The 15,594-nt window shown below is 33.5% G+C and overlaps 1 protein-coding gene across 1 annotated transcript in view; it reads right to left on the bottom strand.

Annotated features, from left to right (window-relative positions):
- The window catches only part of LOC115884589 (dynein regulatory complex subunit 4), a 49,371-nt gene that overhangs the window by 21,721 nt on the left and 12,056 nt on the right, over positions 1–15,594 (bottom strand). The window contains exons 4-7 of the mRNA XM_030903212.1: positions 14,850–15,111; positions 9,358–9,476; positions 9,157–9,298; positions 2,790–2,957 (exon numbers count right to left, since the gene is read on the bottom strand). Coding sequence (XP_030759072.1) covers positions 2,790–2,957; positions 9,157–9,298; positions 9,358–9,476; positions 14,850–15,111 — 691 coding nt within the window. The remainder of the gene's footprint in view (positions 1–2,789; positions 2,958–9,156; positions 9,299–9,357; positions 9,477–14,849; positions 15,112–15,594) is intronic.

The following is a 15,594-nucleotide window of genomic DNA, read 5'->3' as shown; positions in this document are numbered from 1 at the left end:
AGGGCCAGCACTATAGAGGGTGAGTTTCCTACGATGTTCTCTTTGGGTATATCGGAAACTACTGGCGATAGAGAGTCGGTTAAATGGGAAAAGAATTGCAGTTTTGTGGGGTCATAAATATGCGCCTTTCAAATTTTTGAAAAAGTTCATGGCTTACTAGATATTTAATAAAAAACAAATTTTAGCTATTTTAAAATTTGTCCCTAATTCCATTATAATCTATTTTAAACAAAAAGTTTTCAGATAAAAGTTGTAGATAATCACATCCCGAATGAGTTTGTGTTCTTCGATTTTTTCTAAAGCCTGTCATTTTTGACATATCACACAAACATATGTTTTTTGAAATGGAAACCATAGTTGGTCATGACTTCATAAAAAGCGCCATTTTTTAAGCTTTTCAGCGATATCAGCTATAATATGTTTTTTTTCTCACAAAATTACTGAGTTATAGCTAATTCTTATCTTTCTTGACAAATTTCACTTAGTTGGCATGGTGTTCTTATTTTGTTATGCAAAAGCAACAACACTTAGGATCTCCGCCCTTGGTCTGGTATTCAGTGTGGCAGAGTATTGTGCACCCGTGTGGTTGAACAGCCACCACACAAATCTCGTAGACAGACAGCTGAACAACACCATGCGGCTGATTACAGGGACAATCAGATGCACCCCTAGTTACTGGCTTCCAGTTCTGAGTAACATCCTACCTCCAAATCTACGCAGAAACGAGGCTCTTCTTAGAGAATTTGATAAAATAATAGCTACCCCAACGCTACCTGTCCATGAAACACTTCCTGCTTTACAGGTGAATACACTTAAGTCGAGGAATCCACCTTTGCGAACAGCTGAACAATTAAAAATCAGTAACTACAATTCTCGAGAACTGTGGCTTCAGTTATGGAGAGAAATGGCCGATGCGCACCTATACTCCTGGTTCAAAAATAACTATTGCCAGACACCGGGTACCGATCTAAACTGGAAAACATGGTCAACTTTGAATAGGATACGCTCTGGCCATGGAAGATGTGCGGATTCCCTTTATAAGTGGGGAAAAATACCTTCCCCAGAATGTGATTGCGGATCCCCTCACCAAAACATCCATCACATAACTAGAGAGTGCAACCTACGCGCTTATGGTGAAGACTGGAGAGACTTTCTGGAGGCTTCTCCATCCGCTTTGGAATGGATAGGGCATCTAGATGTTAATATATAGTGTTCGTAAATACATTTTTTATGTTGTCTTTTTATATTATACTTGTTTTTTTTATATTTACATTGTAATGTTTTCATTTACATTGTAGTTTATTTTATGTCTATGTTTAAATGTCTAGTTTTCTTGCATGTATATGAGCCATACGATAAATAAATAAATAAATTTGTTATGATTTATAACTTATAAAAAGGCAAAATATATTATTAAATGGCTCGTTACAGTTTACATTACACAAACTAAAACTTAAAAAGATAATATTTTCAAAAAATCCGCCATTGTTTTTAGTACATAAATGCATCTTTTTAAAACTGAATTTCTTCGAACGACCGGTCGACTTAATTAAACTTCTCCTGTACCGCCTCTTCGAGTGCCTGTCTTAATTCATAACTTCTTTTATAAACCTTGTTGTTTACCATTAGTGGCGCAACTAGACATATACTTTTGGGGGGGGCTCAAGTCTTTTGGGGAGGGGGCTTAGGCCATTATAAGATAAGATTCATGTGAGGTTAAAACCAATTTTATACGACACGCACCGGTCAACAGGGGGGGCTAATCCCCCCAGGCCCCCCCCTGGTGCGCCTCTGTTTACCATACCGCATAAAAAAATTTAAAATATAGATAGGTCAGGTGATAAATTTAACTTTTCTAACATGTCTTGAACTATGTCTCTAACATGTCTGAACCGTTCTCTAAAAAACGTAAGTAACGTTCACCGGTCAAAGTATCCTCGAAACTGTATGGCCAAGAAAAGTTGAACCAATAATCCTTACGTTTTTCTTCGTTTGAAAACTTCATATTTACAATTTTTGCTTATTTTAATTTACAAAGTTTGGATGTAACAGTCTCACATTTCTGACGATTGAACTTGTTTCCATGGCTAACTAAGTGAAATTAGTCAAGAAAGATAAGAATTGGCTATAACTCAGTAATTTTGTGAAAAAAAACATATTACAGCTTATATCACTGAAAGGCTTAAAAAATGGCGATTTTTATGAAGTCATGGTCAACTATGGTTTCCATTTAAAAAAGGCACATGTTTGTGTCGCATGTCAAAAATGACAAGCTTTAGAAAAAATCGGAGAACACAAACTCATTAGGAATGTGAGTATCTACAACTTTTATCTGAAAACTTTTTGTCTAAAATAGATTATAATGGAATTAGGGACAATTTTTAAAATAGCCAAAATTTGTTTTTTATTAAATATCTAGTAAGCCATGAACTTTTTCAAAAATCTGAAAGGCGCATATTTATGACCCCACAAAACTGCAATTCTTTCCCTATTTAACCGACTCTCTATCTCCAGTAGTTTCCGAGATAACCATAGAGATAATCGTAGGAAACTCACCCTGTATATAGATATATAATAATTAGTAAATATAAATTAGGAAAGCACTACAATTCAACATGAAAAAATCAAAGATATTAGCTAATGCATCAATAAAAATAAAAGAATTCGACTCAAATAATTTTTAAGATGCAAAAATTCATTAAACGAGGATACAAACTATTTTCTTATCAAAACACAAATCTTTATTCTTAAAATCATTATTTTTATAACCTACTCATATACTTACTTACAGCCAACGAAATTTTATCTTTCTCGTAATTCTGTAACTGTCTTTTGTACTCCTTGACGTCATCCAGAGCTTGTTTCAGAGGCGTGATCAGTCTTTTATTCTCGGCAGTTAGGTCAGCCACTTGCTTAGTCATTCTGTCGTTCTGCTTTCGTAATACTTCCATTTGATCCTGCCGACAAATAAAAAAATGTTGAAACATTAATGAATTACCTAATCTCATATTTTTTTAATTGTCTTAATATTAGAGGAAGGTAAATCTGACATATTAAGATTCATATAGTATCGCAATTGGTTTGACCACTATATTAAAGAATTCTTTAATCCTGTATTTTTTTCAAAAAGTATAAGTACTTAGTATGAGGTGAATTGTGTATTATACTATTCAATTTGCGAAGTTTGAAACTTTCGTCACAGATTGTCATTCTCTCTCTTATATATGTTTAACACATGAAATGGAAATTTTGCGTCAAAAATGTAAGTCCATTAAATTTCTTACACCGGACGATTATTTTTTTCTTTTTCCATACTGATCACCTTCATTGCGTATAAAGGATCGTACTTCCTTGTCTAATGTGCACGAATAGAAAAAGGCAATCGTATTTGTATCACCCGCCGAAATCGAACAATTCGTATCGCCGACTGTCAGAGTTGTCGTTAAATTTTAACTACTCCGATAGTTTCCCGTAAATTTTTCGAAGAGGATTTTTATCACTTTTTGATACTTTTGTGTGATTTTCTGTGTCTATTTACTTATTTGTGATTTAATTTGTGTTTCAAATGCCGTCCCGTTTTAGCGAAAAAGAACAACGGCTCATATTAAAAGTTATCAAGTATTTCAAACTCGAAAAAGATGCTGGAAAATCCCTTTTATCTGTGTCGGCTGTTTACGATGTAATTGGACAATTACCGAATTAATATTTTGTAACTAAATCGAAAATATTCGCGTGTTTGATAGAGAGCATCGGAGGCATGGGAATTCCATGCTCGACTGTGCAGAGAATAAGTTCCAGAGGAATCGTGAAAGATACAGAACAAAAAGCAGCAAAATAGATCAAAACATTCGTTTATCCCGTGGAATTCCTGCTTGTATACTGCGGGTAGGCTACAATAAATTTGTCATTTTTTAATATATTTTGTTATTAAATTTGTTATTATTAGTTTACAACTCATGGACCAAGTCAGGAAATACGTGAAAAGCAATATGGCGCCGAAAATTATGACGAAAATTTCAAACTTCGCAAAGTGAACAGTATATTTTATTTATTGACTATTTTTTTATACAGGGTCCGGCAATAGTGCGTAGAATAAATAACTTGAAAATTTTTATGTGCAAACCTAAAGTATGTACCGAGGATGCATTTCAGGAAAATATTCCTCATATTCTCAAAAAAGTGTGAGTGGATCAGGATGATTTTTTTTAATGGAACACCCTGTATACTATTGCATTTTTGACTATCTTTCAGATCACTTTACATAATCCTAAGATATAACTAAATATATTTCGATAATTTTTCAGATATTAATAAATAAATAAAAAATATATATTTTTCAGCCTTCCTTAAATTATTACAAATACAAGAACTGTCCTAAAAGTCACACACGTACTTATATAAGCAAAAACTTGAGCAAATTTTCAGCCTTAGGTACAATCGGGTGAGTAATACTGTTAGAAAGAGAAGAAAAATTAAATTAGATAATAATTGATGGTACCATCTGAATAGCAGTAAAATAATAAAGTCACCCACGAACTCATGATGTTGTCTGGTATATTATGTGTAATGATTTTATAATACCAGGAATCTAACATTTATTATCTCGTGATTTCATTGTTTTATAATAAACTAGTGTATTTCTACTTACTTTAGTATTAAATGGATAAGAAATTCCCAAAATTTTTAGTAACTCAAGAAATAAAAAACTACAGCATTAGAAGAAATTCTAGGAAATAAAGACATTATGACATTATAAAACAATGAATTTTATTTAATCATTATTTTTGCAGTAGTTATTTTACTAGAGGTATATAAGTCTGAACTATAGACCAATAAGCGTACTACCAGCAACATACAAGATATACACAAAAATAATACAAAACACGCTAAACACTGCACAACCACGAGAACAAGCAAACTTTAGAAGCGGCTTCAGCACGATTGATCACACATACACTAAAAGAAACTCAGCCGAACTAAAGAATACGAACTTCCACTAACCATAGCCTTTATAGACTTTGAGAAGGCTTTCGACTCGATATATCCTAAGGCAATATTAGAAACCTTAACGAAACAAGGTATTGACAGACTTTATATAGAAACTCTCTCCAATATATACAAAGAAGCCAAAGCAAGAGTAATGATATATGAAACAACTCCAGAGTTCCCAACTGACAAAGGAGTATGCCAGGAAAACGCGATATCCCCAAAGCTGTTTACAGAAACATTAGTAGAAATCTTCCGTCAACTGGACTGGACCAACAAACGATTAAGAATAGATGGAGAATACCTTAACCATCTAAGATTCGCTGACGACATAGTTTACAAGCACAAATTAATTACAGCCAGCAATAAAGTGGCTCTCAAAATGAATTTAGCAAAAATTAAAGTAATGTACAACGAAATGGTAGACAGAAAATACATTCTAGTAAATAACACAGCACTGGAAATAGTAGAAGAATATATACGGGGTGTTGCATCGTCGAGCGGGACATAGGAAATCCCATGTAAATTTTAATGGGGTCAATTATTGGCTTCCCTAATTATTTTAGAGAATAATTCTATTTAAGTTTATTGAAGAGCACTAAAACCCACATTCAAAAGAATAACTTTAGATATTTTTGATTAGCCCGTTTACGAGTTATCGCCGATTTCTTTTTAAATATTTCTCCTTTCTTATGGCCCTGTATTTACTTATGAGCACCAGTCAAGGTAACAGATAACTGTCAAATGAAGTTGTCATTTCAGAAATTTATCTATTTAGTGCTTTATTATTATTATACCTACTCAATACCACGAAAATATTAGCCATGAATTACACTACCGAAGAAAAAGTATTGATGATTAAATGGTATAATCAAGGAAATAGTTATCAAAAGGTGTCGGACATGTTTGCTGCTCTGTATCCGAATAGACCGATACCTGGAAAATCTACAATCGCAAGGATTATCCAGAGATTTGAGACCAAAGGTACCCTAATAAATAACTGCAGATGTGAAGCAAGGCAAGAACAAAGAAAAGATGCAAGAAATGATACCGACTTGGAAGTTTTATTGTGCGTGGAAGAGAACGATGGAAAGATCAGCACAAAGGAAACTTGAGGATGAAAATAGGAATAGATCACACTACAGCATTTCGAATTTTGAAACGACATAAATACTATTCCTTCAAATATGAAAAGCACCAAGAGCTACGAGATGGGGACGAAATACGGCAGCAAGCGTTTTGTTTTGATATGATGGAAAGAGCAAACACCAAACCAAAACCAACACAGGTTTGTCGAAACAAGGACGCAATATCCACAGAAAGTAAATGTTTGGGCAGGGATATTCGGACACAATATTATCGGGCCATTATTTCTTACGCGAAATTTAAATGCAGAATATTATTTGGAACTACTCGAAAATCATATTTTACCTGCTTTACATGATGCCGCTAGGGAAAATCAGGAAGTTTGGTACCAAATGGATGGCTGCCCGGCGCATAGTACCCTTGCTGTTCGGGAATATTTAGACAATAGTTTTAACGGAAACGTTATTGGCCTAAATCATACAGTAAATTGGCCAGCAAGGTCTTCTGATATTTCGCCAAATGATTTCTTTCCCTGGGGCCATTTAAAAAACAGGATATACAAGGATAAAAAATACCCAAATCTAGACGAGTTAAAAAATGCTATTTCTGCCTAATGCAATAGAATTTCAGTTTACCAACTAGCGAATGTAAGAAGAGAATTTTATGATCGCCTGGGTTATTGTCTAGCAGTCGATGGAGGAATATTTGAACATCTTCTTAAATCCTAAAGTTCTAACAATTTAATAGTACCTAAATTAATAAGTTATTGAATATTGTAATAATACTATAATTAACCTTGTAATTGATTAGTTTATTTTACTTTAATTCATATTAATTTGTATTTATACATCTTTAAGATTTCCGATGTAGGAATGAGTTTTCAATAATAATAAAGCACTAAATAGGTAAATTTCTGAAATGACAACTTCATTTGACAGTTATCTTTTACCTTGACTGGTGCATATAAGTAAATACAGGGCCATAAGAAACGAGAAATATTTAAAAAGAAATCGGCGATAACTCGTAAACGTTACAAAAATATCTAAAGTTATTCTTTTGAATGTGGGTTTTTGGTGCTCTTCAATGAACCTAAATAGAATTATTCTCTAAAATAATTAGGGAAGTCAATAATTGACCTCATTAAAATTTACATGGGATTTCCTATGTCCCGTCCGACGATGCAACACCCGGTATATATTTAGGGCAACTAATACACAGCTTAGGATTCCAGTAATTATTAGACGAATTAAGTTAGCATGGAGTATTTATGGAAGAAACTCAATCATATTCAAATCTAGAATGCCACTTTATCTAAAGAACAAACCATTCGACCAATGTGTACTACCAGTCATGACCTATGCATGCGAAACCTGGACACTTAAAGGTTGATTCCATATATATTCCATATCCGTTCCGTATCTTTTATTGTATTGACGTAAGCTTCCGTTCCGTATTAGTTCCATACTTTTTATTGTACAATTTATATCATTATGCAAGTTTTATTTTAAAAATTTGTATCTTTTAAAACAGGTAATAGATTTAATTAAGAGGTGAAAGAATAAATAAATATCAGCTAAATGTTAACAGAGCTGGTACACATGTAAGAACTTGACAACGCTGTTTCCGATACGCTTCAGTCCGTGCGCCAAAAAAATGTATGGAAAGCAAGGATATGGAACGGAAGGGAAACGGAACGGATAGTGTGCCTTGTCCTATTCAATTACATAATATAATATTTTATGTAAACGGAAGGGAACTGATACGGAAGGTATAGTGAGAATCAACCTTAACACGGATATTATAAGGAAACTGCAAGTCGCACAACGCTCAATGGAACGAAATATGCTGGGAATAACCCAAGAACGGTAAACTAATAGGATTGCTTATCCTCATAAGACGTACGTTCGCCTCTTCCCGCGCTTCAGCTGACAGTTGTGACGTCATTGTAGTCCTTGTCAAAGCCTTGTCATGATAGTGTGTATTATTAGTTGCCTATGGTAAACTTATAAAAATAACAGCTGAGAAATTTTGAGTTAATTATCTTGTCAATTTTAAATGTGAAAAAGGTGTCTTTAAAGTTTTTAGAGCTATAGAGTGTATAAATACGTTCATTTTGTGTTTTAGTTTGTGACAAAGTGCTTACTAAGTGCCCACGATTTTGTTTATTAATTATTTTAAAGCAAAATATGAAAGTACTCTAAAAAGAACGCCTGCAAAAGGTGATGCTGGGAACTGCTGTTCTTAAAAATGCATTATCCGAGTATTTAATACGATTTATACAGTTAATTTCCTATACTGCATACATATAAGGTGTTTAAATAAATAAACTAAATAATGAACATGTAATGAACGTTTTGCATTCGGCAACCAATAATGCACGTGCGTGTATTATTGGTTGCCGGATAAGGACTAATAACCATGACAAGGACTACAACGACGTCACAAAGCGAGTAGTTTTCGCATGCACCTGGCGGACACTTTTGGCTAAATGAGCAGTCCTATTAGGTTAACTGTTCTTGGGAATAACCAAGAGCGAACGTAAAAGAATAAAGTGGATACAACAAAAGCCCCAGGTAATAGATGTCATCCACAGAATCAAATCCCTCAAGTGACAATGGGCAGGACATCTGGCAAGAAGGACGGACAACAGATGGACCACAAAAATTACAGCATGGTACCCACTACGAATCAAGAGACCTAGAGGAAGACCAAACCTGAGTTGGGACCATGATATTAGGAAATTAGTAGGGATAACTTGGGCCAGCATAGCCAACAATAGACAACAATGGTCCCAGCTACAGAGTTTCTAAATATGTGAGGGAGGCTACACCATAATTGGAAATGATTGAATAAGCTGAAAGTGATGATGATGATGATATAAGTCTGATTAATCATGATTAATTATTAATGTAAATTAACACAATTAAGAATTTTATACAGTTCCTTTTCCTATTAAGGGGAAAACCAAGTTAATAGAAGAAGTTTTTTTGCAAAAGAATAAAATATAAAATTACTGACACATGCAAAAGCCTTTGAAAGATGATAAAATCTAACATAATATAAATTATAGCTATGATTTCTTACCTTTAAAGTACTAATCAGTGCCAAATTATTCAAAGTAATATCGTTATAATAATTTTTCATTTCGTTGAAAGCTTTGTCATGGTTTTTATTTAATTCCGTTATCTGGTTGTTTTTCCTTTCGTCCACTTCTGATATTTCCATACTAAAAAAAATGTTTTTTACATGTTTTTATAAAAAAAAATATTTATAGATGTGTTTTACTCATGTTGAGAGTTCAACTGCGTTCTCAAATCTTGAAATTTCTTTTCGTATTTGGTTTCAAGTTCTTTGGCTTTATCCTCAAACTCGATTCTAGCCTCACTAATATGTTTTTGGTGTTCCTAGAATTTAAAAAATCCATAAATATTACTAGTATACAAAATCACTTTCAGATTGTGAATGTACAATGTGAGTCAACGATAGAGTAAAGTCCATTAAAGCCCAAATCTCATTTGTTTCGAGGTTTACAAAAAAAAGTTAGATATAAAAATTATAGGAAACGGTAAGAATACACATTTGAAAACTACTATGGAGTACAAGTGTGCTTCAAAAAATGTAGCGGATATAAAATATTTTTTTCATTAAATTAACAACACCCTATTTTTTATTATATTTTTAGATTCTGTATAAAATTCCATAACTTTCGCCAGTATTGCTAACTATCGGCGGTTATACGCTATCTAGCATTAACTGTTTTTGGTTTGGTTGTTAAAAATATTTAAAATTTTTGGAGGAAAAAAACCACCTGTCAAAAAAAGTATAACCTAAACGTGAAATTTAGCGATTAGCACAGCCACTGTGACATAAAGAGACTTTTTTCCAAAAAACTCAGCAATCCTTGAAATTTTTAAAACTTCTTTGATGGCATCTTTGTAAAGATCACAAAGCGCAACTTTGCCCCAATTTAACCATGTTCGTATCTATTATGGTTACCGAGATACCAATGCTCGTACCTCGAATTTGTAGCACCCTGTATATAGTTTTACATCGCTTGACGTTTAAAGTCATAAAAATTAATTAATAATTCCTCGTTAAAACCAGAAAAATATACGCTTTAAAACTAAACCTTAAATAACTTAAAAACGATTTATCTTAGGTATAGGAACATATATGTATAAATAATTTTCTACGTTTGTGGTAAGAAAAAATTATATATTAAACACATTGTTAGTGATAAAATTGTATTGTATATTATAGATTCTAAAGAAGACCGAATTAAAATTAGTCGAAACAAAATGTAAACACAAGTTTCGTTTTATTCACTACTGACTCAAAACCAAGATTTTAAAAACTTAAAATATAATAAAAAAACTCAAAGAAAATTGAAAAAAGAAAAAATATAAATAGTTTTTATAGTACCGTATTATCGAAAAGGAACGGCATCAGCGATGACCATGAAATGAAGGTCGGTGCCATTTTATATGTAAATTTATATAGGAAATGTCATCAATCGTCATTTCCCATCCAACTGAACGCCGTTTTTTTCATACGGTAGATATATGTACAAATATTTTATTCAAACATAAATATTATTAAGGCTAATTATTTAGGCTATACAATTTTTTATGACATGCGGTTTTTTTCCTCCAAAAATTTTAAATTTTTTTTCTGTCAAAAACGGTTAATGTTAAGGCGGCTACAGACGGCATGGCAAGGCTTGGCCAGTGTCCGCTCGTTTCAACGTTGGCGCATTGTGTGTATGCAAAACATATGGCAAAGCAAAGGTAAGGTTGGCGCTGGCCAGGGTTCGCCTATGAAGCAGTATTTTCGACACACATCAAAGGGACTTGTTGAAACTCGCCAGTGGGCTTGATCGTACACACGACATATGTTAGTCCAAGAGAGCTTGCTATTGTCATTTAAACAAATGACAATAAAATTCTAATTTGTTTGAGTAGTTTATGGTATCCCTTGAAGAAGTTTGTCGAATTAGAAGAGAATTGCGAGAATGTCGAAGTTGAGCGAATTAGTCCACCACCTGCGTTTTTTTCTTTTTTTAATAGTTTTTGGCAGAAGTAATGCAGTTGGAGTTAAAAGTAGAGCAGACGCTGCTATTACTTCATCATCGGAGTCGAACTCCATTTCTTGTGTTATTTGTACCCTTTCTTACGTTCGCCTTCACTTGCCTCGAGAAGACTGGCAAAGATAAAACATGTAGTGTGTACGGTCGTCGGCGCGCGAATATCAAGCAAAGACCAACGCTTCTACAAACGTTTGCTGAAACGCTGGCCATGGCTTGCCATGCCGTCTGTAGCCTGTATAAGCTCCGCGCGCACTGAATAGGTATCGGCGAGAGCGAGCGGCGCGAGCGGCACGACCGGTCGGAAAGTCGATTGTAGCCGCGCACTGGAGTCGCACACAGCTATTCACCAGCATAAATTTGAGCATAGACGAGGAGAAGTTTATTCAAATATAGTCAAATTCATTCGGCATTTCAAAAGATTATAAAGTATTATTACTATTTATATTTTTATGCAACTTTTTATATTTTATGCTTTATGATGGAAATTGATATTATTTAGATCTTAACCAAACACACATTAATATATTTAGATCTTAACAAACCACATAAAATTAGTGAAATAGAGTGGAAGATGGGGATAAAATATACTACATGACTCTTAGCTTAACCGATTTTAACAAATTTGGTATAACTCAAAAGGGTTTAATTTGTTCTTTAAAAACAAAGCTAGATATGAAAAATAGTCAAATAAAACTTTTATTTCTAGTTTTTTAATCTAAATAAGTGTCATTACAAACATTTATATATCGCTTTTATTTTAAGTTTTTAAAATCTTTGTTTTAAGTCAGTAGTAAATAAAACGAAACTTGTGTTTACATTTTGTTTAATGATTGACGTTTCGACCAATTTTAATTCGGCCTTCTTCAGAATCTATAATATACGTATAAATAATTTTCTACGTTTGTGGTAAGAAAAAATTATATATTAAACACATTGTTAGTGATAAAATTGTATTGTATATTATAGATTCTAAAGAAGACCGAATTAAAATTAGTCGAAACGTCAATCATTAAACAAAATGTAAACACAAGTTTCGTTTTATTCACTACTGACTTAAAACCAAGATTTTAAAAACTTAAAATATAATAAAAAAGTCAAAGAAAATTGAAAAAATAAAAAATATAAATAGTTTTTATAGTACCGTATTATCGAAAAGGAACGGCATCAGCGATGACCATGAAATGAAGGTCGGTGCCATTTTATATGTAAATTTATATAGGAAATGTCATCAATCGTCATTTCCCATCCAACTGGACGCCGTTTTTTTCTAACATACGGAAGATATATGTACAAATATTTTATTCAAACATAAATATTATTTTCTCTATTTGTACCTTTTACGGAGCGATCAACATAGAAACATAGGATGACTATCAGCTGTTATTACTAACGTCAAAACAAACCAAAAATTAAATAATATGATAAGTTTTTTGACGATATTTAAATTCGATTTTCAAAATAATGTAAGATAATCAAAACGAGATGAGAAATAAATGGGTTTAATCGGAAGGTTTTCTAATTCAGTTATTGAATAAGTGTAGTAAACAATATAGGTTACGTGCTTATAAGAAATTTTTATAAAAAACCGCATATTAATTATGATATGGTCTCGTACACTTGAAATGTGTATTAATAATACACACGATTAATAATTCATCGGACATGTTTAATATAAAACCGCTCCACTAAAAAGTAGACTATTCGCCCCCTCCCATGCATTCTCTGATTTCGCCTGATGGCGCGAGTACCGCCGATAGCTCGAAGCGCACCGAGCGCGCCGATCTAAAGGTTGTCGCCCACTAGACCGCTGCGCGGCGCGGCGCTGGGAAGAGAATTTTTTCCGGCTGCGAAGGGACTGCGCCCACTATAGCGCGCTTTTGAAACGCGGCAACGCTATTTAGTTATAGTCGAAGTGTTTTTTACTTACTGTAGTTTAGTTTTTTAAAGCAATGAGTTCAAAACGGACCAACGCGTATTTTTGTGCTCTTCTAACAGAGGAAGAGAGGGTGAATAGAAAAGTTTGGACTCATACGATTAACAAAAAAAGAAAGAAGTTTGGAGAAATTTTACCATCTTTTTCAGATTTAATAAAAGACAAAAAATCATTTTTCAGTATTACAAAATATAAAGGAAACATTTTACGCACCTCAATTGAGGGTTTTTTAGAAAAAACACCGGGTATATCTACTCCTCATTTTTTTCAGAAGAGACAAATTACTAATATTTTTTGATAATTCTTATTTATTCTGATGTGTATATTAGTCATGTGGTCAAAAAACCCTGATCTTTTTATATATTTAGGTAATTAGAAATTAAAATTGGAGATTGTCACTTTTGTTAAGAAGTGGAGATTGCCAATTTTGGCCTCTACACCCCTCAATTATATTAAATCTTTGATAGAAAGGCATTTCGTCCATCTGTCTCTAGTGAGGGAAGACTAAAAAAAATATCATATTCCTTTATGAAAATCGGTTGCCTAATTTACCTTTAAAAATACAATTCTGCCATTGATACATATCACTAGTTCCTAGTCAAAAAGCCAACTGAAAAGACTCGAATGCAAAATTATTTCCCTTGTGAGTACGCACACTGCAACGCTCCGAAACGCGGGAGACGGAAAAAAGTTGCTAGAGAAGTCTTCCGACTTCTTGACGGAAATCCCGCGGCGCGCTTCTGCGCTGCGCGCTCTAATGTGCGTTGGTCCATTTAAATACATGGCAAGCAGACAAAAGAAATTTCTACATGGCGCCGCGCCGCGTCGCGCCACGGTCTAGTGGGCGACAACCTTAATGCGGTGCGCGGGCTTACATTTATTTCAACGTAAACTGAAAATTACGTGTCGCTCGCTCTCGCCGATACCTATTTAGATAGCTTTAGATATAGTCAAATACGTTTAAAAAAAAGTATACGGAGGGTACCGCTTAAATTCCTATTTTTTGTGCATGAAATTTTAAATTTATTATTATTGATGAATATTACAAAAATATTTATTAGTAACAAATTACTTAAAAAAGGATTCCAGCAAACTGTCAAAGTCTTGTCAAAACATATATTTGGTTATAAATATAAAATAGAATGCCCCATTGGTCGCACTGCAAGCACACCAATCAATGGACTGACACACAAAAACGAATCAATCAAAGAAACGCGATATAATATCGTCTTTGTCAATCACGCTAACATTTTAGAATAAGTAGGATGAGCGCAGGCAGATGATTAGACCGGGCATTTAAAAATCGTAAACGTAAAAATTTACGTTTTTAATGAAAAGATGATAGCGCGCGTGTCGATTCTAACTTCATCAAGCGATGAATCACTCCCAAACATTCGTCGCGTTTACTATATAGTGTTTGATATCAAAATTCATAAAATTTTATAGAAAATTTAAATAAATAATAAAAAATGAGGGTACCTGTTAAAAATTGCTGTCAACTTCCGGTATTTCCGGAAGTGCCGCATATTGAAAATATTTTTAATCGATAGATCTCATTGTGAAACAATGATGTGCAAAAAATATCCGATCTAGATATACAAGTAGTAGTGCTTTAGAAACTTCTATGCACGCTCAGCCTGGAACACCCTGTATAAGATAATCTTCCGAATATGCTAATACCTATAGTCTACGTCATTTGAGGTGTTTAGGGATATAATTAAAAATCTTAATTTAACTAAATATAAAACCACGTCTTACAATTTTTATATTTTTTATTTGATCCTGAAACGATATTTCCTGTTCTCTCAACTGCATTTTCAAATTCTTTTTATCCCTCAACAATTCTTTTTCCTGTTCCACGTGCTCATCCTGGGCGGTTTTTAAAGAGACCAAACCTTCGGCTTTGCATTCTGTCAAATCGTTTTGATGTTCGTACTGTAAATGTTTTACTTTCTGTTTGTAAAATTTCAGTTCCTCTTCATTTTTCTCGGCCGCCTCTTCAATTTGACGGTCCTTGTTTCTGAAAAAAAATGTAATTTCAGAAGAGATATTATAAAAAAAGACCAGAAAGACCATAAACGTATGTTCAAGAAAGATGGTTGAAAATGTTTATCCTGGATTTCCTGAGAAACACAAAATAAATTTCAATATTTTGATTATACACTTTTATTTCATGCTTGATTCGTTTTTTTTACGAGTTAAATACTGAAAAATGCTGTATGATCGAAAATAAAACGGCGTCAAAGACGGCTGAGGAATGACAATCGATAATGAATTATCAGCGATTGTTAAATCCTCATAATTGGCGAAATCACTCTATAGACGGCATCCCCGGGCCCGTGTTTTAGGGGGCCTCCGAATCTTAATAAGTAATTTTTTATTCAACTGGCAAACAAGGCCAACATGTGTTCAGTAGTTATAAAGCAGTTTTTAGGTGGAGTATGCAAACCATACGTATACTACAAAACCATAAACAGTATAAATGGAAGCAGATATTTACTTA

The sequence above is a fragment of the Sitophilus oryzae genome, unplaced genomic scaffold (assembly GCF_002938485.1).
Source record: "Sitophilus oryzae breed Bouriz unplaced genomic scaffold, Soryzae_2.0 scaffold_302_pilon_pilon, whole genome shotgun sequence".
Lineage (NCBI taxonomy): Eukaryota > Metazoa > Arthropoda > Insecta > Coleoptera > Curculionidae > Sitophilus > Sitophilus oryzae.
Note: the sequence above shows the minus strand (reverse complement) of the source record. Positions and strands in the feature narration are given on the sequence as shown.